The sequence below is a fragment of the Oncorhynchus mykiss genome, chromosome 2 (assembly GCF_057628025.1).
Source record: "Oncorhynchus mykiss isolate SJ-2025 chromosome 2, ASM5762802v1, whole genome shotgun sequence".
NCBI lineage: Eukaryota > Metazoa > Chordata > Actinopteri > Salmoniformes > Salmonidae > Oncorhynchus > Oncorhynchus mykiss.
In genome coordinates, this window is record NC_143023.1 from 100,037,616 (window position 1) to 100,061,535 (window position 23,920).

The 23,920-nt window shown below is 41.5% G+C and overlaps 1 protein-coding gene across 1 annotated transcript in view; it reads left to right on the forward strand.

Moving 5' to 3' along the window:
• The window catches only part of LOC110502588 (protogenin B-like), a 37,196-nt gene extending 20,016 nt beyond the window's left edge, over nucleotides 1-17,180 (forward strand). The window contains exons 12-20 of the mRNA XM_036960800.2: nucleotides 5,687-5,782; nucleotides 5,987-6,173; nucleotides 7,819-7,946; nucleotides 8,673-8,843; nucleotides 9,766-9,954; nucleotides 11,108-11,231; nucleotides 13,626-13,773; nucleotides 15,236-15,343; nucleotides 15,479-17,180. Of these exons, the coding sequence (XP_036816695.2) occupies nucleotides 5,687-5,782; nucleotides 5,987-6,173; nucleotides 7,819-7,946; nucleotides 8,673-8,843; nucleotides 9,766-9,954; nucleotides 11,108-11,231; nucleotides 13,626-13,773; nucleotides 15,236-15,343; nucleotides 15,479-16,369 (2,042 nt within the window). The 3' untranslated portion in view covers nucleotides 16,370-17,180. The remainder of the gene's footprint in view (nucleotides 1-5,686; nucleotides 5,783-5,986; nucleotides 6,174-7,818; nucleotides 7,947-8,672; nucleotides 8,844-9,765; nucleotides 9,955-11,107; nucleotides 11,232-13,625; nucleotides 13,774-15,235; nucleotides 15,344-15,478) is intronic.
• Nucleotides 17,181-23,920: the final 6,740 nt, after the last annotated feature.

Sequence of the window (23,920 nt, forward strand, 5' to 3'; positions counted from 1 at the left end):
GGGTTAGGGCCCAGAGGTCAGGGCCCAGAGGTCAGGGCCCAGAGGTCAGGGCCCAGATGTTCTTCCCACCACCGTTTCCCATGGATCTCATCCTTGGCTTGCATACGTTATCCCTGGCTATTGTACTATAGCCACTGGGCCAGAGCTCCCCCCCCGACACCTTGACTAGCACTCGATCTCCAGCAGGATGGGGTGAGGTTACCACCACACCCCACGGCCCCCTGGGACTGGCCAGAGCTAGACAGACAAAGGACCTATGACCTATGGTCTTGAGACAGTGGGCTTGGATTAGAGAATTGCACTGTCTGTCCCCTATTTCACAATGGCCTCTGTGATGTCCGAGGGCTGTGGGTTCGATTCCCACGGGGGACCAGTATGAAAATGTATGCACTCACTACTGTAGTGACTCTGGATAAGAGAGTCTATTAAATGACTCACTACTGTAGTGACTCTGGATCAGAGAGTCTATTAAATGACTCACTACTGTAGTGACTCTGGATCAGAGAGTCTGCTAAATGACTCACTACTGTAGTGGCTCTGGATAAGAGAGTCTGCTAAATGACTCACTACTGTAAGTCTCTCTGGATAAGAGTGTCTGCTAAATGACTCAGTACTGTAGTGGATAAGAGTGTCTGCTAAATGACTCAGTACTGTAGTGGATAAGAGTGTCTGCTAAATGACTCACTACTGTAGTGGATAAGAGTGTCTGCTAAATGACTCACTACTGTAGTGGATTAGAGAGTCTGCTAAATGACTCACTACTGTAGTGGATAAGAGAGTCTGCTAAATGACTCACTACTGTAGTGGATAAGAGAGTCTGCTAAATGACTCACTACTGTAGTGGATAAGAGAGTCTGCTAAATGACTCACTACTGTAAGTCTCTCTACTGTAAGTCTCTCTACCTGCCGCCCCCATCAGATACATAATATGATTAGATCTCAATCTAGGCTTTTAACAGTTAAAGGATTTATCTGGAAGGACGTTTATAGATTTATCTAGAAGGACGTTTATAGATTTATCTAGAAGGAAGTGTATAGATTTATCTAGAAGGAAGTGTATAGATTTATCTAGGACGTTTATAGATTTATCTAGAAGGAAGTGTATAGATTTATCTAGAAGGAAGTGTATAGATTTATCTAGGACGTTTATAGATGTATCTAGGACGTTTATAGATGTATCTAGAAGGACGTTTATAGATTTATCTAGAAGGACGTTTATAGATTTATCTAGAAGGAAGTGTATAGATTTATCTAGGACGTTTATAGATGTATCTAGAAGGAAGTTTATAGATTTATCTAGGAGGACGTTTATAGATTTATCTAGAAGGAAGTGTATAGATTTATCTAGGACGTTTATAGATGTATCTAGAAGGAAGTTTATAGATTTATCTAGGAGGACGTTTATAGATTTATCTAGAAGGACGTTTATAGATTTATCTAGAAGGAAGTGTATAGATTTATCTAGGAGGACGTTTATAGATGTATCTAGAAGGAAGTTTATAGATTTATCTAGGAGGACGTTTATAGATTTATCTAGAAGGACGTTTATAGATTTATCTAGAAGGAAGTGTATAGATTTATCTAGGACGTTTATAGATTTATCTAGAAGGACGTTTATAGATTTATCTAGAAGGAAGTTTATAGATTTATATAGAAGGACGTTTATAGATTCATCTAGAAGGAAGTTTATAGATTTATATAGAAGGACGTTTATAGATTTATCTAGAAGGACGTTTATAGATTTATCTAGAAGGAAGTTTATAGATTTATCTAGGACGTTTATAGATTTATCTAGAAGGAAGTTTATAGATTCATCTAGAAGGAAGTTTATAGATTTATATAGAAGGACGTTTATAGATTCATCTAGAAGGAAGTTTATAGATTTATCTAGAAGGAAGTTTATAGATTTATATAGAAGGAAGTTTATAGATTTATATAGAAGGAAGTTTATAGATTTATCTAGGACGTTTATAGATTTATCTAGAAGGAAGTGTATAGATTTATATAGAAGGAAGTTTATAGATTTATCTAGGACGTTTATAGATTTATCTAGAAGGAAGTTTATAGATTTATATAGAAGGAAGTTTATAGATTTATATAGAAGGAAGTTTATAGATGTATATAGAAGGAAGTTTATAGATTTATATAGAAGGAAGTTTATAGATTTATCTAGGACGTTTATAGATTTATCTAGAAGGAAGTGTATAGATTTATCTAGAAGGAAGTTTATAGATTTATCTAGAAGGAAGTTTATAGATTTATCTAGAAGGAAGTTTATAGATTTATCTAGAAGGAAGTTTATAGATTCATCTAGAAGGAAGTTTATAGATTTATCTAGGACGTTTATAGATTTATCTAGAAGGACGTTTATAGATTTATCTAGGACGTTTATAGATTTATCTAGAAGGAAGTTTATAGATTTATCTTGAAGGAAGTTTATATATTTATCTAGCACGTTTATAGATTTATCTAGAAGGAAGTTTATAGATTTATCATAAAGGAAGTTTATAGATTCATCTAGAAGGAAGTTTATAGATTTATCTAGAAGGACGTTTAAAGATTTATCTAGAAGGAAGTTTATAGATTTATCTAGAAGGAAGTTTATAGATTTATCTAGAAGGAAGTTTATAGATTTATCTTGAAGGAAGTTTATAGATGTATATAGAAGGAAGTTTATAGATTTATATAGAAGGAAGTTTATAGATTTATCTAGGACGTTTATAGATTTATCTAGAAGGAAGTGTATAGATTTATCTAGAAGGAAGTTTATAGATTTATCTAGAAGGAAGTTTATAGATTTATCTAGAAGGAAGTTTATAGATTCATCTAGAAGGAAGTTTATAGATTTATCTAGGACGTTTATAGATTTATCTAGAAGGACGTTTATAGATTTATCTAGGACGTTTATAGATTTATCTAGAAGGAAGTTTATAGATTTATCTTGAAGGAAGTTTATATATTTATCTAGCACGTTTATAGATTTATCTAGAAGGAAGTTTATAGATTTATCATAAAGGAAGTTTATAGATTCATCTAGAAGGAAGTTTATAGATTTATCTAGAAGGACGTTTAAAGATTTATCTAGAAGGAAGTTTATAGATTTATCTAGAAGGAAGTTTATAGATTTATCTAGAAGGAAGTTTATAGATTTATCTTGAAGGAAGTTTATAGATTTATCTAGAAGGAAGTTTATAGATTTATCTAGAAGGAAGTTTATAGATTTATCTAGAAGGAAGTTTATAGATTTATCTTGAAGGAAGTTTATAGATTTATCTAGAGGGATGTTTATAGATTCATCTAGAAGGAAGTTTATAGATTTATCTTGAAGGAAGTTTATAGATTTATCTAGGACGTTTATAGATTTATCTAGAAGGAAGTTTATAGATTTATCTAGGACGTTTATAGATGTATCTAGAAGGAAGTTTATAGATTTATCTTGAAGGAAGTTTATATATTTATCTAGAGGGACGTTTATAGATTCATCTAGAAGGAAGTTTATAGATTTATAACTGATGGCCTGATGGAGGGTAGATAGAAGGCTGGAGGGGCGTTCAGGTGGAGGGTAGATAGAAGGCTGGAGGGGCGTTCAGGTGGAGGGTAGATAGAAGGCTGGAGGGGCGTTCAGGTGGAGGGTAGATAGAAGGCTGGAGGGGCGGCCAGGTGGAGGGTAGATAGAAGGCTGGAGGGGCGTTCAGGTGGAGGGTAGATAGAAGGCTGGAGGGGCGGCCAGGTGGAGGGTAGATAGAAGGCTGGAGGGGCGGCCAGGTGGAGGGTAGATAGAAGGCTGGAGGGGCGGCCAGGTGGAGGGTAGATAGAAGGCTGGAGGGGCGGCCAGGTGGAGGGTAGATAGAAGGCTGGAGGGGCGGCCAGGTGGAGGGTAGATAGAAGGCTGGAGGGGCGGCCAGGTGGAGGGTAGATAGAAGGCTGGAGGGGCGGCCAGGTGGAGGGTAGATAGAAGGCTGGAGGGGCGGCCAGGTGGAGGGTAGATAGAAGGCTGGAGGGGCGGCCAGGTGGAGGGTAGATAGAAGGCTGGAGGGGCGGCCAGGTGGAACAGAAGGTCCCGACAAGGGGAAACAAAGTGGGCTCCTCCTCTACTCAACTCAACTCTACTCTACTCTACTCTACTCTACTCTACTCTACTCTACTCTACTCTACTCTACTCTACTCTACTCTACTCTACTCTACTCTACTCTACTCTACTCTACTCTACTCTACTCTACTCTACAATTCAATTCAATTCAAGAGGCTTTATTGGCATGGGAAACATATGTTAACATTGCCAAAGCAAGTGAGGTAGATAATATACATAAGTGAAATAAACAATAATAATGAACAGTAAAGATTAAACTCACAGAAGTTCCAAAAGAATAAAGACATTTCAAATGTCATAGAATGGTCTACTCTCTCCTCTCCCACAGTCCTGAAGCCCAGATTCCTTCTGTTCTATCTTGGCCTGACCCCTGACCCTAGTCAACCCCCCTTGTCCCAGGGGCCTTGGGTCCTAGCAGCTGAATGCTGCCTCTGGCCCCCGCACCCCAGCCCCTAGCCCCAGGCCTCCCACCAAGCCTCCTGGTCTCATCCCCCATCACCACAACAACAGGCCTGGACTAAACACACACACACACACCACCCCTCCCCTTTCCACTGGTCAATACCCAGAACCTAACCTTTCACACCAAGATATAAAACAAATCCTTAACGGTCCCCTAAAATACGTCATGATTTAGGAGATGGTTAGCGTGTGGTGCGTTTTCAAGTGAAAGACACTGAATTGAATTGCACCATTTTTAAAGAGCGATTGGCCCTAAAAAATCAACTTCTCATTTTGAAAACGGCCGATGTGGCATCGGCATTATGAGTCAGAAACATTGATTCTAGTGTCAAAATATAAACTATAAATATAGACTATAATATATAGACTATAAAATGTAAATAGTATAATTTGGGACATAAAGTATCTAGCAAGCGGAAAAGTAGGTGCCAGGCTCACCATTTTGTGTCAAGAACTGCAACGCTGCTGGGTTTTTCACGCTCAACAGTTTACCCGTGTGTATCAAGAATGGTCCACCACCCAAAGGACATCCAGCCAACTTGACACCACTGTGGGAAGCATTGGAGTCAACATGGGCCAGCATCACTGTGGAACGCCTTCGACACCTTGTAGAGTCAACATGGGGCCAGCATCCCTGTGGAACGCCTTCGACACCTTGTAGAGTCTACATGGGGCCAGCATCCCTGTGGAACGCCTTCGACACCTTGTAGAGTCTACATGGGGCCAGCATCCCTGTGGAACGCTTTCGACACCTTGTAGAGTCAACATGGGCCAGCATCCCTGTGGAACGCCTTCGACACCTTGTAGAGTCCAACGCTTTGACGAATTAAGGCTGTTCTGAGGGGAAAAGAGGGGGGGAGACACTGAACTCTGTGTGAGTAGGGAACGGTCAGCTAAGACCAAGAGGTCGTTTGCCCTCCAGCTCTTAGGGGCTAGTACTTTAACTGAAAAAAGCAAACTTTTGTTAACTTTTCATTTATTTCTTATGTTTTGACTGATAATGGCCATTTCAGATTCGCCTTTTGTTCGCACTGATGTTTTTAACGCGAATGTGGGTCAGTTGACAATAGACAGAAAATATAATATATATTTCCACAGAAATGATTTATTAATCTATCATTCAATGTTTTCCAGACCCAAGGAGGAAGTACCATGTGAAACTGTTGGCATTAAGCCTTGTAGGAGATGGTTACCAGGCCGACCAGACACTCAGCACCCCAGGATGTGTGTGTAAGTAAACAGAAAAATTGGTTAAATCTGCTTCAGCTTCTGTTCATCCTGAATTCTACGTGGGCCTCTAACACATCTCCCACTACCATAAAAATACTTATTCAACAATCTGAAACAATCGCACGCATTTTCTACAGGAAATGTTATTTTGTTTTTGTGACAAATTTTTTTGGTTTTCCATCTGTGTGTGGGTGTGTCTTGTAGCTGTACGAGATCACCCGGTGGCCTCCCCTCCAGCCCCGGACCATGTGAGTGCGGTGGCTAACAGCTCGTCAGCGGTGTACCTGCGTTGGAGCCGTCCTGCCTTCGCCTCTAGGAAGGCTGTCAGCTACACAGCTCGCTGTACGCCTGTGGGCCTGATGAACGCGTCAGCCATACGCTACGTACAGACGTGAGTTCATGACCAATTTTTCTGCAACAGAACTGCTCGTGATCTACAAGATACTTATGATCGTCAATAAGAAAAGAGGCACTCTTCATATAATTAATACATATAATAATTATAACAAATAATAATTCATAATTATAATAATTAATACTTATAATGACGAATAATTATAATTATTAATAATTGTATTAATTCATAATTTTAATAATTAATCAATAGTAATTATATTAAGTTATTAATAATAATTAATAATAATAATAATTAATGAATAATAATGAATAATTATAATGATTAATAATTATAATAACTAATAATTGTAATAATTAATAATTGTATTAATTAATAAGTAATAATTCATCAATAGCAATTATATTCATTGATTAATAATAATGAAGACACACTAATTATAATAATGAATTATATGAAGAATGTGCCTTGGTCCTTCTTTTTGATGACCAATTCACCCCTTTGACCAGAGAGCCCCTTCTGTCTACCAAAACGTACTATTGTTTACCTTAGTAACGCTCCCCTTCCTCCTCTTTCTACAAGATACTTATGATGTTTATACCTGTATCCTGGAGTCCGTTGAGGAAGAAGAATACTTTACTACTAAGATTATTATACTGAACAAAAAATATGAATGCTACAATTTAATTGATTTTACTGAGTTACAGTTCACATGAGGAAATCAGTCCATTGAAATAAATTCATTAGGCCCTAATCTATGGATTTCACATGACTGGGAATACAGATATATGCATCTGTTGGTCACAGATACCTTTATAAAATAAATGGGGCTCAGGATCTCGTCACGGTAGTTTTGTGCATTCCAAATTGCCATCGATAAAGTGCAATTGTGTTCGTTGCCCGTAGCTTATTGCCTGCTCATACCACCACCACCACCACCACCATGGGGCACTCTGTTCACAACGCTGACATCCGCAAACCGCTCGCCCACATGACTCCAAACACGTGGTATACAGTTGGGAGGCCAGTCGGACGTACTGTCAAATCCTCTAAAATTATGTTGGAGGTGGCTTATGGTAGAGAAATTAACATTAAATTCTCTGGCAACAACTCTGGTGGACATTCCTGTAGTCAGCATGCCAATTGCACGCTTCCTCAAAACTTGAGACATCTGTGGCATTGTGTTGTGTGACAAAACTGCACATTTTAGAGTGGCCTTTTATTGTCCCCCCCCCCCCCCCAGCACAAGGTGCACCTGTGTAATGACCGTGCTGTTTAATTAGCTTCTTGATATTATCTTTTGATTATCTTTGCAAATGAGAAATGCTCAGTAACAGGAATGTAAACAAATTTGTGCACAACATTTTAGAGAAACAAGCTTTTTTTGTGCGTATGGAACATTTCAGGGAACTTCTATTTCAGCTCATGAAACGTGGGACCAACACTTTCTACATGTTGCAGTGTACTTCACTACTATGCTATTGTCCATTTACATTGTCATTTTTCCGATCGTGGAAATTGATATTGCACGTGGTGATTTAGTTTTACACTTTTACTTCTCTTCTGACAAGAGACTGAAACGCGACATTGTTATGAACATGGGAGTGTGTTTTTTTTTTTTTATTGAACCCTCTCACGATTGCTAATATTTATTCTGGGATGTCTGTTTTGTCCTCGTCAGTACCAACCAGAGTGTGTTGATACAGAGCCTGGACTCCAACACTCGCTATGAGTTGGTGGTGCGTCTCCATGTCGACCAACTGGACAGTCCCTGGAGCGTGGTCGTCTTTCAGAGGACTCTACCAGCAGGTAAAAAAAACCTCTTATTCTCTTCTGACGCATCATGTCACGTTTCCCAAGGATAACAAGGATAAAAGAGTCCTTCATGATCTATGCATTATGAAGGAGTCTATTTAACTTTTTTTAAGTGACATCAACAGCTTCCTTCCCAGTCTACTCTGAGATGTTCCCGGCCGGTTCTCTGCCCTGCACCTTGAGACTGATGCCCCATGTATATGGATAGAACAACAGTCACCTCGTATTCTGTGTGTATATATACTGTTTGTTGACTCACTGTTTATGTATATACTGTATTCTCAACGTAGCTCATCCTAATATACCTACTACTGTACAGACCATTTTCTTCCAAGTGATCTACTGTCTGAACACAGCAGGTATTTATACTGTGTATTCAGACACCGTTCGCACTGATTTATCTACTCTCGTTTGTTAGACTCATTCTGACATTTTTTTTGTTGTTTTGTATGTGGATTATTTCTGTATTTGCTAGACATTCTACAGGCGCTGTTTGAGCTAGTAACGTAAGCATGACGCCGCACCTGCTATAACACCTGACCATTTTTTTTGTACGCGAAACCAATAAACTTTTTAAAATTAAAATTGTATTTGAGATGGGCGAGAACCAGCGAACCCTTGTGCACACAATAACATTCACCAATCAAGGCCAACTGTACTAGATGACGGATACATTTAAGCTAATTAAGATATTTCAATGACCCTTTTTCTGTTCATCAGCGCCCAGACACCCTCCTGAAGGTGTGAGGGTGTCTCTGATTGAGGACGGCACAGCCCTGGTTTCCTGGAGGGAACCAGAGGAGAACAACCTGGCAGTGACGCACTACACCATCCTGTACGCCTCACAGAGGGCCCGGCTGGCCGGATACTGGCAGACACTGCAGAGGGAGGGTGAGTGGAACAGCTAGATACTGGCAGACACTGCGGAGGGAGGGTGAGTGGAACAGCTAGATACTGGCAGACACTGCAGAGGGAGGGTGAGTGGAACAGCTAGATACTGGAAGATACTACAGAGGGAAGGTGAGTGGAACAGCCAGATACTGCAGAGGGTGGATGCGTGGAACAGCTAGATACTGGCAGATACTGCAGAAGGAGGATGAATGTGATGGTTAGACAGCCAGATACTGCAGAAGGAGGGTGAGTGGAACAGCTAGATACTGGCAGACACTGCAGAGGGAGGGTGAGTGGAACAGCTAGAGACTGGCAGACACTGCAGAGGGAGGGTGAGTGGAACAGCTAGATACTGGAAGATACTACAGAGGGAAGGTGAGTGGAACAGCCAGATACTGCAGAGGGTGGATGCGTGGAACAGCTAGATACTGGCAGATACTGCAGAGGGAGGATGAATGTGATGGTTAGACAGCCAGATACTGCAGAAGGAGGGTGAGTGGAACAGCTAGATACTGACAGATACTGCAGAGGGTGGATGCGTGGAACAGCTAGATACTGGCAGATACTGCAGAGGGAGGATGAATGTGATGGTTAGACAGCCAGATACTGCAGAGGGAGGGTGTGTGGAACAGCTAGATACTGGCAGATACTGCAGAGGGAGGATGAGTGATATGGTTAGACAGACAGATATTACAGAGGAATTGTAAACACAGGTGGACATTTTGGAAGGGGAGGGTCTGGAGACAGGCTTGGGCAGAAGCTTTGAGAGCAGAGTGTTTGAGTCCGTTGAGTGCAGATTTAAACCTTTCTGACGTATCTGACCAGTGTGCATCCCAGATTTGTGTCTGGGGTTTTGGGAATGGCTGTGTTAGGATGCATTCTACTCCAGTCCGCTCTAAAAACCTGTCTGCTGTCCCTACAGGAAGTAACACCATGGCCCTGCTGGAGCGTCTGGAGCCTGGTAACGTCTACCTGGTGAAGATCTCTGCCTCCAACCAGGTGGGGGACGGGCCCTTCTCTACTACTGTGGAGCTGGCCCTGGGGCCTGGGTCTAGACACCGAGGGAAGAGCCCCAGGCACTCAGGCAGCGGCTCCTCCTCAGACACCACAGGTTAGTTATGTCGCAGTGTTGTTGGACTGGAGAGTGTTGTCGCAGTGTTGTTGGACTGGAGAGTGTTGTCGCAGTGTTGTTGGACTGGAGAGTGTTGTCGCAGTGTTGTTGGACTGGAGAGTGTTGTAGTAAGTATTGTGGCTAGTGGTCAGTGTTGTTGGACTGGAGAGTATTGTCGCAGTGTTGTTGGACTGGAGAGTGTTGTCGCAGTGTTGTTGGACTGGAGAGTGTTGTCGTAGTGTTGTTGGACTGGAGAGTGTTGTCGTAGTGTTGTTGGACTGGAGAGTGTTGTCGCAGTGTTGTTGGACTGGAGAGTGTTGTCGTAGTGTTGTTGGACTGGAGAGTGTTGTCGCAGTGTTGTTGGACTGCAGAGTGTTGTAGTAAGTATTGTGGCTAGTGGTCAGTGTTGTTGGACTGGAGAGTGTTGGACTGGAGAGTGTTGTCGTTAGTATTGTTGTAGTGTTGTTGGACTGGAGAGTGTTGTCGTAGTGTTGTTGGACTGGAGAGTGTTGTAGTAAGTATTGTGGCTAGTGGTCAGTGTTGTTGGACTGGAGAGTGTTGTAGTAAGTATTGTGGCTAGTGGTCAGTGTTGTTGGACTGGAGAGTGTTGTAGTAAGTATTGTGGCTAGTGGTCAGTGTTGTTGGACTGGAGAGTGTTGTAGTAAGTATTGTGGCTATATACAGGGTGTTACGGTACAGAGTCAATGTGGAGGCTATATACAGGGGGTACCGGTACAGAGGTAATGTGGAGGCTATATACAGGGGGCACCGGTACAGAGTCAATGTGGAGGCTATATACAGGGGTACCGGTACAGAGTCAATGTGGAGGCTATATACAGGGGGTACCAGTACAGAGTCAATGTGGAGGCTATATACAGGGGGTACCGGTACAGAGTCAATGTGGAGGCTATATACAGGGGGTACCGGTACAGAGTCAATGTGGAGGCTATATACAGGGGGTAACAGTACAGAGTCAATGTGGAGGCTATATACAGGGGGTACCAGTACAGAGTCAATGTGGAGGCTATATACAGGGGGTACCGGTACAGAGTCAATGTGCGGGGGCACCGGTGTCAAGGTAATATGTACATGTAGGTAGAGTTATTAAATTGATGTGATTACTCAGTGTGACATGATTTCTCATGTCTTCCAGTGTTCTCTGACGGCCTGTACCACACGGAGCAGAATTCCATGACCGGGATCATCGTGGGGGTCTGCATCGCTCTGGCCTGTATAGTGATGTGTACCATCATCCTCATCAGCAAAGGCAGATCCAGGTATTTACACGATGTCCATCTTAGTAATAGTCGTCTGTTTCTTCTGTATCTTCTTCTTCTGTTTCTTCTGTTTCTTCTTCTTCTGTTTCTTCTCCTTCTTCTCCTTCTGTTTCTTCTTCTTCTGTTTCTTCTTCTTCTGTTTCTTCTTCTTCTGTTTCTTCTTCTTCTTCTTCTTCTGTTTCTTCTTCTTCTGTTTCTTCTTCTTCTTCTGTTTCTTCTGTTTCTTCTTCTTCTGTTTCTTCTTCTTCTTCTTCTTCTGTTTCTTCTTCTTCTGTTTCTTCTTCTTCTTCTGTTTCTTCTGTTTCTTCTTCTTCTGTTTCTTCTTCTTCTGTTTCTTCTGTTTCTTCTTCTTCTGTTTCTTCTTCTTCTGTTTCTTCTTCTTCTTCTTCTTCTTCTGTTTCTTCTTCTTCTGTTTCTTCTTCTTCTGTTTCTTCTTCTTCTTCTGTTTCTTCTGTTTCTTCTTCTTCTTCTTCTTCTTCTTCTGTTTCTTCTTCTTCTGTTTCTTCTTCTTCTGTTTCTTCTGTTTCTTCTTCTTCTGTTTCTTCTTCTTCTTCTGTTTCTTCTGTTTCTTCTTCTTCTTCTTCTTCTTCTTCTGTTTCTTCTTCTTCTGTTTCTTCTTCTTCTGTTTCTTCTTCTGTTTCTTCTGTTTCTTCTTCTTCTTCTTCTGTTTCTTCTTCTTCTTCTGTTTCTTCTGTTTCTTCTTCTCCTTCTTCTGTTTCTTCTGTTTCTTCTGTTTCTTCTTCTTCTGTTTCTTCTGTTTCTTCTGTTTCTTCTCTGTTTCTTCTTCTTCTGTTTCTTCTCCTTCTTCTGTTTCTTCTTCTTCTGTTTCTTCTGTTTCTTCTTCTTCTGTTTCTTCTGTTTCTTCTGTTTCTTCTTCTTCTTCTGTTTCTTCTTCTTCTGTTTCTTCTTCTCCTTCTTCTGTTTCTTCTTCTTCTTCTTCTGTTTCTTCTTCTTCTGTTTCTTCTTCTTCTTCTTCTGTTTCTTCTTCTTCTGTTTCTTCTGTTTCTTCTTCTTCTTCTTCTGTTTCTTCTGTTTCTTCTTCTTCTTCTGTTTCTTCTTCTTCTGTTTCTTCTTCTCCTTCTTCTGTTTCTTCTTCTTCTGTTTCTTCTTCTTCTGTTTCTTCTTCTTCTTCTTCTGTTTCTTCTTCTTCTTCTTCTGTTTCTTCTGTTTCTTCTTCTGTTTCTCCTTCTTCTGTTTCTCCTCCTTCTTCTGTTTATTCTTCTTCTGTTTCTTCTTCTTCTGTTTCTTCTTCTCCTTCTTCTGTTTCTTCTTCTTCTTCTTCTTCTGTTTCTTCTTCTTCTTCTTCTGTTTCTTCTGTTTCTTCTTCTGTTTCTCCTTCTTCTTCTGTTTCTCCTTCTTCTTCTGTTTATTCTTCTTCTGTTTCTCCTTCTGTTTCTTCTTCTTCTGTTTCTTCTTCTGTTTCTCCTTCTTCTGTTTCTCCTTCTTCTTCTGTTTCTCCTTCTTCTGTTTATTCTTCTTCTGTTTCTTCTTCTTCTGTTTCTTCTTCTGTTTCTTCTTCTGTTTCTCCTTCTTCTTCTGTTTCTTCTTCTTCTTCTTCTGTTTCTTCTTCTTCTGTTTCTTCTTCTTCTGTTTCTCCTTCTTCTGTTTCTTCTTCTTCTTCTTCTTCTTCTGTTTCTCCTTCTTCTGTTTCTTCTTCTTCTTCTTCTTCTTCTGTTTCTCCTTCTTCTTCTTCTGTTTCTTCTGTTTCTTCTTCTTCTTCTTCTGTTTCTTCTGTTTCTTCTTCTTCTTCTTCTGTTTCTTCTTCTTCTGTTTCTTCTTCTTCTTCTGTTTCTTCTTCTTCTGTTTCTTCTTCTTCTTCTTCTGTTTCTTCTGTTTCTTCTTCTTCTGTTTCTTCTGTTTCTTCTGTTTCTTCTTCTTCTGTTTCTCCTTCTTCTGTTTCTTCTTCTTCTGTTTCTCCTTCTTCTGTTTCTTCTTCTTCTGTTTCTTCTTCTTCTCTTTCTTCTGTTTCTTCTTCTTCTCTTTCTTCTGTTTCTTCTTCTTCTGTTTCTTCTTCTTCTTCTTCTTCTTCTGTTTCTTCTGTTTCTTCTTCTTCTGTTTCTTCTTCTTCTGTTTCTTCTTCTTCTCTTTCTTCTGTTTCTTCTGTTTCTTCTTCTTCTGTTTCTTCTTCTTCTTCTTCTTCTTCTGTTTCTTCTTCTTCTCTTTCTTCTGTTTCTTCTCCTTCTTCTCTTTCGTCTGTTTCTTCTTCTTCTGTTTCTCCTTCTTCTTCTGTTTCTTCTTCTTCTCTTTCTTCTGTTTCTTCTTCTTCTGTTTCTTCTTCTCCTTCTCAGACTATAGTCCATGTACTCATTCTAATGCTTCAGCCATTTTTGAAAGAACTCTCTTCAAATAGATTATTTTATATTGTCCCCTAACTTCTACTCTTTGCTCCAATAGGAAATCTTCCATCTGTAAGATCATGGACGTAGTGAACGGTGAGGGAACCCATGGTGCACATACTGGTTTGGCCCTGGCCAATGAACACCAGGCTGAGAACATAGAGGCCCTGATGCCCATGATGGCACCTCACTTCATTGATGCCAAGGTGAGACATGACTCTACAGACACAGGCCATGAGTGTGTATGTATGAGACTGTATTTATGTCATATACTGTGCCTTCGGGAAAGTATTCAGACCCCTTTAGACTTTTTCCACATTTTGTTAGGTTACAGCGTTATTCTAAAATGGATTACATTTTATCAACCTCATCAACCTACGAACAATACCCCATAATGACAAAGAAATTATTATTTTTTTAAATTTTTTGCAAATGTATTAAATTGGGTTAAAGTCCGGGCTCTGGTTGTGTCACTCAAGGACATTCAGAGACTTGTCCCGAAGCCACTCCTGCGTTGTCTTTTGGCTGTGTGCTTAGGGTTGTTGTCCTGTTGGAAGGTGAATCTTCGCTCCAGTCTGAGGTCCTGAGTGCTCTGGAGCAGGTTTTCATCTCTCTGCACTTTGTTCCGTTCATCTTTCTCTCAATCCTAACTAGTCTCCCAGTCCCTGCCGCCGAAAAACATCCCCACAGCATGATGCTGTCACCACCATGCTTCGCCGTAGGGATGGTGCCAGGTTTCCTCCAGATGTGACACTTGGCATTCAGGCCAAATAGTTCAATCTTGGTTTCATGAGACCAGAGAATCTTGTTTCTCATGGTCTGAGAGTCTTTAGGCGCCTTTTGGCAAACTCCAAGTGGTCTGTCATGTGCCTTTTACTGAGGAGTGGCTTCCATCTGGCCACTCTACCATAAAGGCCTGATTGGTAGAGTGCTGCAGAGATGGGAGAAACTTCCAGAAGGACAACCATCTCCACAGATAAACTCTAGAGCAGTGTCAGAGTGACCACCAGGTTCTTGGTCACCTCCCTGACCAAGGCCCTTCTCCCCCGATTGCTCAGTTTGGCCTGGCGGCCAGCTCTAGGAAGAGTCTTGGTGGTTCTAAACTTCTGCCATTTAAGAATGATGGAGGCCACGGTGTTCTTGGGGACCTTCAGTGCTGCAGAATATTTTTGGTACCCTTCCCCAGATCTGTGCCTCGACACAATCCTGTCTCGGAGCTCTACGGACAATTCCTTCAACCTCATGGCTTGGCTTTTGCTCTGACATGCACTGTCAACTGTGGGACCTTATATAGACAGATGTGTGCCTTTCCAATTCATGTCCAATCAATTGAATTTACCACAGGTGCACTCCAATCAAGTTGTAGAAACATCTCAAGGATGATCAATGGAAACAGGATTCACCTGACCTCAGTTTCATGTCTCACAGCAAAGGGTCTGAATACTTATGTAAATCTGAAAGGAAAAAAAAGATTTGTTTTTTTTCTCGCTTTGTCATTATGTGGTATTGTGTGTAGATTGCTGAGGATTTTTTAAATTTATTGAATCCAGTTTAGAATAAGGCTGTAACGTAACAAAATGTGGAAAAAGTCAAAAAGGGGTCTGAATACTTTCTGAATGTACTCTACGCCTTTATCTGTCTCTAATCTGGTTCTCTCTCTGTTTTCAGGGTGGGACAAACCTGGTGATTACAGGAGCCGGCCCGGTCTGCGGTATCAACCGCAGCGAGAGATGGCACTTTTTTAAGAGGGAGAGATACAATAGAAATACAAGCCAGGTCGGTCTTCAGACATGAACCAAATCATGTTGCTGCTATCAAAATACCAGTCATGGAGTTTACAGTATTGAGTATTGGTCATTTGTTATACAATGTTGTTATACAACAAATATCTCTCCTCTCCTTTATCTCTAGGCTGAGAACAGAGCATATCTGTACGAGGCAGGGAAGACCGTTCTGTGTTACGAGGAGAAGGAAGGTGCGCCTCCCCTCCAGCCCTCCAGCCTGCATATCCTGTTCGGGCCACTAGGGGACATGGAGAGCTCCGGGGGCTTCAGTGAGGGAAACAGCTCTGGAACTACTGAGACCAGTGACGGAAGTCAGGAGACAGGAGACTCTGGTCACTACTCCAACGAAGAGATAAGCAATGAGATGAGCAACCCGTCCACCGCCACCTCAGGCCGTAACTCCAGGCCTCCGTCCTTCGGGTCGGAGTTGGATGACAGCCCAACTCCAAAGAAGGAAGAAGAAGAAAAGCCTGGTTTTAAAGTGGAATCTGAGGTGACGCCACTAAGACCTCCCTACCGTCTCCACCATGGTCTCCACCAGCCTGGTCATGACACTGTCCAGCATCCCTGTTCCCTCTCGGCTGAGGAAGCTGTTTATCTTGCCCAGGCCACGGTCCAGCATCCCTCACGGCCCTGTTCCCGCTCGGCTGAGGAAGCTGTTTATCCTACCCAGGCCACCGTCCAGCATCCCTGTTCCCTCTCGGCTGAGGAAGCTGTTTATCCTGCCCAGGCCACCGTCCAGCATCCCTCACGGCCCTGTTCCCTCTCGGCTGAGGAAGCTGTTTATCCTGCCCAGGCCACCGTCCAGCATCCCTCACGGCCCTGTTCCCTCTCGGCTGAGGAAGCTGTTTATCCTGCCCAGGCCACCGTCCAGCATCCCTGTTCCCTCTCGGCTGAGGAAGCTGTTTATCTTGCCCAGGCCACGGTCCAGCATCCCTCACGGCCCTGTTCCCTCTCGACTGAGGAAGCTGTTTATCCTGCCCAGGCCACGGTCCAGTCAGCAGGCTCGTCCTGGTGATAGGTTACCCGACCTGAATGCGGCTTATTTTCAGTTGAAGCAGCCCACCTTTCTCGCTTCTTTGCCTCCTGAAATAGGTCCTTGGGCAAGGAACATACACTTACATAGAGGGATCAGGAAGTTTAAGCTTTAAGGAGGAAATGGGTGTTTGCTTCAGGTCTACCTCAAGATATTTATAATGAATGTTGATGTTTTCCTGATTCATTTGGATCTTATTTTCAGTCTGTCTGGTTTCTGTCTTTGTGTCAAGTCTTTAGGGATGATTTCTTAGACACCTACCTCAGCGGGGTTGGATGCATCCGGTTGTCAGGGGAACTGGAAAGAGAGACTTCTGCTTTAGGACGTTAACAAGTCGACCAATTCCATCTTAACTCCTCCTCCACATTTACAGGATTGGTTGAACAGTGTAGAAGAGAACCGCCCCCCCCCCATATTAGCACACCAAAGAAAGAAACACCACACAGATGATGCTTTGTCATGAATTGGTGAAAGGGATGTTATGGGATCCTGATAAGCATGTTCAGTGAAGATTGGACATTGGAAGGGGCTTTACAGCATGTTCAGTGAAGATTGGACATTGGAAGGGGCTTTACAGCATGTTCAGTGAAGATTGGACATTGGAAGGGGCTTTACAGCATGTTCAGTGAAGATTGGACATTGGAAGGGGCTTTACATTTTTTTTTTTACAAAACTAAGCTTAATCTTTGTCCGGGAAACCAGTCCTTAATGTCTGTCCTAAACCAAAGCTCACCCAACAATGAATGTTCAAAAGAATGTAAAAAAATATATTGCTTCGTGATACATTCTATAATTAAGGAGATTGTTTTCTTCCATTGAAGCAGAGTGACCCTCCTCATTGCTGATTGTCTACCTCAGTTACTCTGACTCTGTGTATATATAGTACTACCTCATTTATAACAGTATATTGTGCAAGTACCGTATTATACTACTACCTCATTTTAAGAGTATATTGTGCAGTTTTATTTTCCCTAACTCAGGGTAATGAGGTTGAAAATATTTCCAAGCCATGTCGTCTTACCTGCAGGAGTTATAGTTACAGGCTGAATTTAGTTTGAAGATTTGTGAAAATTCCTTTTGGAATTATTTGTTTGTTTTTTTGTTGTAAGGTTGGAAAAGCGTTTACGTTTTTATTTTTATTTTTATGACGAGCCTCTTCAGTATAGTTCTAACATTGAAGCATTAGATACTGTATCACCAGTCTCTATTTGAGTAAGATCAAGTAACTAAAAATTAAACGTTGAACTGGCATTTTCAGTACGGCGTACCTTTTAAAAGCTTTAAAATGGCCTTATTACGTGGGAAAAGGGCTTGGCAGATGATTGTAGATACAGAGAACCAAAGAAAGAGTAGGAACACGCGACATAACAGCCCTACAGTATTGTAAGTGTCCTCTGAATCATTTCGCTGCCGTGTCAAGTATGTATATTTCTCATTGAATTATCGAGTTGAATACAATTCTTATTGTACATTTTCGAGACACGTTTTTATATCTGGTTGAAAGCTTTAGTGCTCTGTCTTTCAGACGAGTGTTCTCCATTTGCCTTCTATGTACAGTAGATCATTGATGCTAAATGCAGCGTTGGCGCTGTGCTATTAGATGCCAAAGAGTTGTCTACTTCCTCAGATGGGGGGATTCAGATAGATGATAGATCAGACTGGAGGACTGGTGGGTCCTCCAGATAGATCAGACTGGAGGACTGGTGGGTCCTCCAGATAGATCAGACTGGAGGACTGGTGGGTCCTCCAGATAGATCAGACTGGAGGACTGGTGGGTCCTCCAGATAGATCAGACTGGAGGACTGGTGGGATATTTGTATCCACTGTATTTCTAGCCTGGTACCAGATTTGTTTGTGCTATATAGCATGCCAGCCATGACAATGACCATAGGAGTTGGCTACACAGATCAAACACATCTGGGAGCAGGCTGCTATTATATTACACACCCCAGTTTGACAATACCACAAGATTCTGACTATCAAATCAATAACCCCTATGTGTGAAGAGCAACGTAATCAAGTTTTATATCTTTGAAAAGCAAATAATCTTGGACCAAAGAAGATGTTGTTTTAATAATTAGTTATTTGGTTTTACTTCTTTTTTTTCTTTCACAACAGTATTTGCATAATGTGTTATAAGTTGCTAGGATTTTTTGATTAACTAGAAAAGGCATTTTTAAAGTCGAATCATTGTGATGCCAAGTTCCATTTTGTTTTGTGTGGCTTGAGAGGTCAAAGAGCGCTCAGTTGTCAGTTGGATCGTGTTCATGAGATTTCACCTGAAAGATGTTCAAAGTTTACTTTTGGGACTTTATAAAACATTTTATGGCTTTGTTTTATTTTAGGATAGTTTTATTTCGTGTTAAAGCATATTTTTCCTGATGTCATGTCTACACTTCTGCTATCGGAATACGAAGGTCGCATTGAAAAGACGGGTCGCTTTGTGGTCTGATTGTGTTCAGATCTGGTTACCACTTCAGGAGTTGGTCAGGGATGCATTGTGTGCGGATTTCTCCTCAGTCTGGACACAATTCAGGCTACCGAAAGTGCATACAGTGGGCGATGTCATCAGCACTCCTCTCATAAGTCTCCAGAAAGCTTGTTTTGAAATCGAGAGGCGCCTTTTTCATTATAACGTTGGAGGACATACATTGTTAGTGTGTGAGGAATGTGTTTGCTGGCCTCAGAAATGCTAGCCAACAAGCTAATATTTAGAATAGCTATTTTTTTTTAGTTTGGCTAGAGTTATGCAAACCCTTTTGCAATCCATTTAGTGTTGCTTGCTAGCTACAGAGGTTAGCTGGCTGGTTAGCTACAGTAGTTAGCTACAGAGGTTAGCTGGCTGGTTAGCTACAGTAGTTAGCTACAGAGGTTAGCTGGCTAGTTAGCTACAGAGGTTAGCTGGCTGGTTAGCTACAGTAGTTAGCTACAGAGGTTAGCTGGCAGGTTAGCTACAGTGGTTAGCTACAGAGGTTAGCTATAGAGGTTAGCTGTCTAGTTAGCTACAGAGGTTAGCTGGCTGGTTAGCTACAGTAGTTAGCTACAGTAGTTAGCTGGCTAGTTAGCTACAGTGGTTAGCTACAGAGGTTAGCTGGCTAGTTAGCTACAGTAGTTAGCTATTGCCATCAGTTGTTGTTGTGTTATTATCATATTTAGCCTATTCCACCGTTTGTAGAATGCATACTGGCATTTGAATATAGCGCAGGAAAAAGGGGAATCCGGGCACTATGTGGACACGGTTACACATTTATTTGTAGGTGTAGACACATGACACTTTCGGAATTCCATGATCAGAATTCCCTGATCAGAATTCCATGATCAGAATTCCATGATCAGAATTCCATGATCAGAAATCCATGATCAGAATACTAAAGCTGCGTGAACTGTCAAGTCTAGACACGGCCTTAGATGGATATAAGAAAAGACTGGGCTATTGTCCCCCTCTGTCTGTGTTCTCAGAGCCTGCGTCAGGGACAGGTTTTGTCGGCTATGGGAGCTTCGCTGCCTTTGCCGGACACCAATTTGAATGTGTCCTTTTATTTCTACTATTGAACATGTGTTTTTGTTGTAACTTCCTGATTTTTGTCATTCATATTTACCATATCATGTATTTCTTTCTCCCAAGTGTTAAAGTAAACAGTGTTTCCGTGTTACAAACCACATTATTTTATCCTCTCAAGATGGTCTCATCATTTGAATAAAAATGTTTCCTGAAAAAGTTTTCCAGTGATAGTTTTTTTCAAAAATCATTGATATGGATGTGATGAGGACATAGTTTTATCTCAGTGTCACCAAAATACACTATACAGTGTCGACAGATACAGGATTGGTTTGTATATGTGGATCTAAGTCTGTCTAGCAAACCAAAAAATGGTTCTGTGTGAAAATTGCATTCTGGGAACTTTTGCAGCAAATGTTCTCATAACTCAAAAAACTGTCTTGTCGTGCTGAGGATTTATAGAACGTTTGTTTTAAACATTTACCTGTTGTTGCAAGAACATTTCTAGAAAATATTGAATCTGTTCTTTGAAGGTTACCAGCATGTGTCATTAGGTTATTGGGAACATTGTGAGAACGTCACAAAAAGATAAGTTCACGAAAACACACACACACACACACACACACACACAAAACTCCAGTAGTGTCGACATTCAGATCATGTCTGTAAAAAAATTACAAGAATGTTGACAGAACAGCCTTTGAGGTTTAAAAAAAAAAAAAAAAGGTTCCCAGAACATTTAATTAGGTTGTACATTACAGGCGATGGGTTCCCGAAACACAATGCTCAGTTGTGATGACATTCATACAATGTTTAAGTTAGGTTGCACAGAACATTCCCATAATGCTGTATGATGTTTCCACAATTTCTAAATAAGTCTGTTTTTCTATGACGTTCGTAGCCTCTTTGTTTTAGGTTTAACATAATATTCAAATATATATATAAATATATATATATATAAACACAACATGCAACCATTTCAAAGATTTTACTGAGTTACGGTTCATATAAGGAAATCAGTCAATTGAAATACATTCATTAGGTGCCTAATCTATGGATTTCACATGACTGGGAATACAGATATGCATCTTGTTGGTCACAGATACCTTAAAGGTAGGGGTGTGGATTAGAAAACCCAGTCAGTATCTGGTGTGACCACCATTTGCCTCATGCAGCGCGACATCTCCTTCACATAGAGTTGATCAGGCTGTTGATTGTGGCCTGTGGAATGTTGTCCCACCCCTCAATGGCTGTGTGAAGTTGCTGGATATTGGCGGGAACTGGAACACGCTGTTGTACACGTCGATCCAGACATCAGCAAACCGCTCGCCCACACAACGCTGTCTGCCATCTGCAAGGTAAAGTTGAAACCGGGATTCATCCGTGAAGAACACACTTCTCCTGCATACCGGTGGCCATCGAAGGTGAGCATTTGCCCACTGAAGTCAGTTACGACATCAAACTGCAGTCAGGTCAAGACCCCTAGTGAGGACGACGAGTATGCAGATCAGCTCGGATCGATGAGCTCGATGAGACGGTTTCTGACAGTTTGTGCAGAAATTCTTTAAATGTGCAAACCCAGAGTTTCATCAGCTGTGCAGGTGGCTGGTCTCAGATGATCCCGCAGGTGAAGAAGCTGGATGTGGAGGTCCTGGCGTGGTTATACGTGGTCTGTGATTGTGAGGCCAGTTGGACATACTGCCAAATTCTTTAAGGCGGCTTATGGTAGAGAAATTAACATTCAATTCTCTGGCAACAGCTCTGGTGGACATTCCTGCAGTCAGCATGCCAATTGCACGCTCCCTCAAAAGTTTAGACATCTGTGGCATTGTGTTGTGTGACAAAACGGCACATTTTAGAGTGGCCTTAGATTTTTCCCCAGCACAAGGTGCACCTGTGTAATGATCATGCTGTTTAATCAGCTTCTTGATATGACACACCTGTCAGGTGGATGGATTATCATGGCAAAGGAGAAATGCTCACTAACAGGGATGTAAACAAATTGGTACACATCATTTTAAAGAAATAAGCTTTTTGTGCGTATGGAACATTTCTGGGATCTTTTATTTCAGCTCATGAAAATGGGACCAACAGTTTATATGTTGCGTTTATATTTTTGTTCAGTGTACATTTAACTTTGTCTTAGAGGTCCTCAAAACATTTCAAGAAAATTTAGAAAATGTTATATTGAATTTTTACAACATTCTCTTTAAAGCACATTGGAATACATGCCCACGATGTTTCTCTCCAGATTGAATGGCAATACGCATTTGAGGACTGTATTGTAGGACCACTACAAGCTGATATAGACCCACAGGACATTTGAACAGCATTTAATCATAAACACACAAACCTATTTATTTTACTGTTTATACCGTATGTTGACAATCTGCACATGTGGGGTTTGAAACTGTCACGACTTCCACCGAAGGTGAATCCTCTCCCTGTTCGGGCGGCGCTCGGCGGTCGTCGTCACCGGTCTACCTGCTGCCACCGATCTTTTTTCCTTTTCTTTTGGTTATGTCTGTTTTGTGGTTCACCTGGTTTCATTTTTGGTTAATTAGGGGGGGTATTTCATCTCGACATTTCCTTTGGGTTTTTGTGCGGGATTGTTTTCGCTAGTTCATGTTTGTTTTTCCCTGGACTGTGTCTGAGTGGGGTTTTATGGCTACTGCTGTAGTCCGGTGTCCTGTGATTTTTGAGCTGATTAAACGCCCTTTTCATTCATTACTTGTTTCTCCTGCGCCTGACTCCACACCCACATCTCCTTGGGGAGTTTTGACAGAATCGGCAATGCTCGGTTCCCTAGCCAAGTCTTTTATCCTCTGCCCAATCACGGAAGCTCTCTTATTGTTTTAGTGTGTAACCATGGCAGTATGCTCAATGAGGAATTGCATGGTTCCTTTTTTATCCTTCTTAAACATAACTAACCCAGGGATATACTGGCAACTGGGTTACTCACCATCACTTCCCCCACCCTCTTTATATTCTGTGTACTTCTGGTCCTATATTTATATCCAAGACTGTGAATGTTGATCTAGGATCACTTTTGCTTTTCAGATCATAAAAAAATAAGAAAGAGGTGACTATGTCAAGCGTCTCAAAGTAGGAATTATATTGGGTTCATTTAAAAAAAAAAGTTGGAACAGTCTAACAACCTGGGGGTGAATTATTGTAACGACCTTGGGTTTATAACCGCGGAAATCGACCTTGCCACACGAGCATGCTTTTGAATGTCTGGTGCAAATTGAACATCTACCGTCAGTAGTTCAGGAGTACGTCCTGCAGATGGCAGCAAAGCGCTTCAGACACCTGACGTCTGCTATGACGAACGAATAGAGGAAAGACGTAAAGACATGTTTGAACAATGCGGGGCCTGTTTAACTCCGGCCATGGGATGATGTTTGTACATAATGACTGCAAGTTATAACTATTTGGTGTTCTTTGCCTTGTTTAGCGTCGACAACTTTTGTCTGCATCTCTAGTTAGGTATGGACCGCTGTTATCGCTGTTATCGCGTTCAAAACAACTGGGAACTCAGGGGGGAATAAAACGAGATCCGACTGGGGAAAAATAGCTCCGACCAGAAAATTACTGACGTCATGATTTGACCTCGTATTTTTCCGAGCTCTCAGTTGTTTTAAACGCAGCATACACACTACGAGCTGCAAGAGCATCCGATGTGTGGACCAACGCTAGCTAACTAACAGATACTGATGATAATTAACCCCTAGACAGCAAGTTATTTTTTATTTTTTTTGTGTTATTTCGTACATTATTAGCCCAGCCCATACAGCCGGAAATCCTTTTTGGATGTCAGAGCAGCGGTAACAGGCGATAACAGCAGGAATAAAACTTTCCTGAATTGGATCCTTAGTTCGTTAATCAAATGGCTACCCAGACTATTTGCATTGTTCCCTCCCCTTTATGCTGCTGCTACTCTCTGTTTATTATCTATGCATAGTCACTTTAACTCTACATACACGTACATATTACCTCAATACCTCGACTAATCTATGTCCCCGCACATTGAC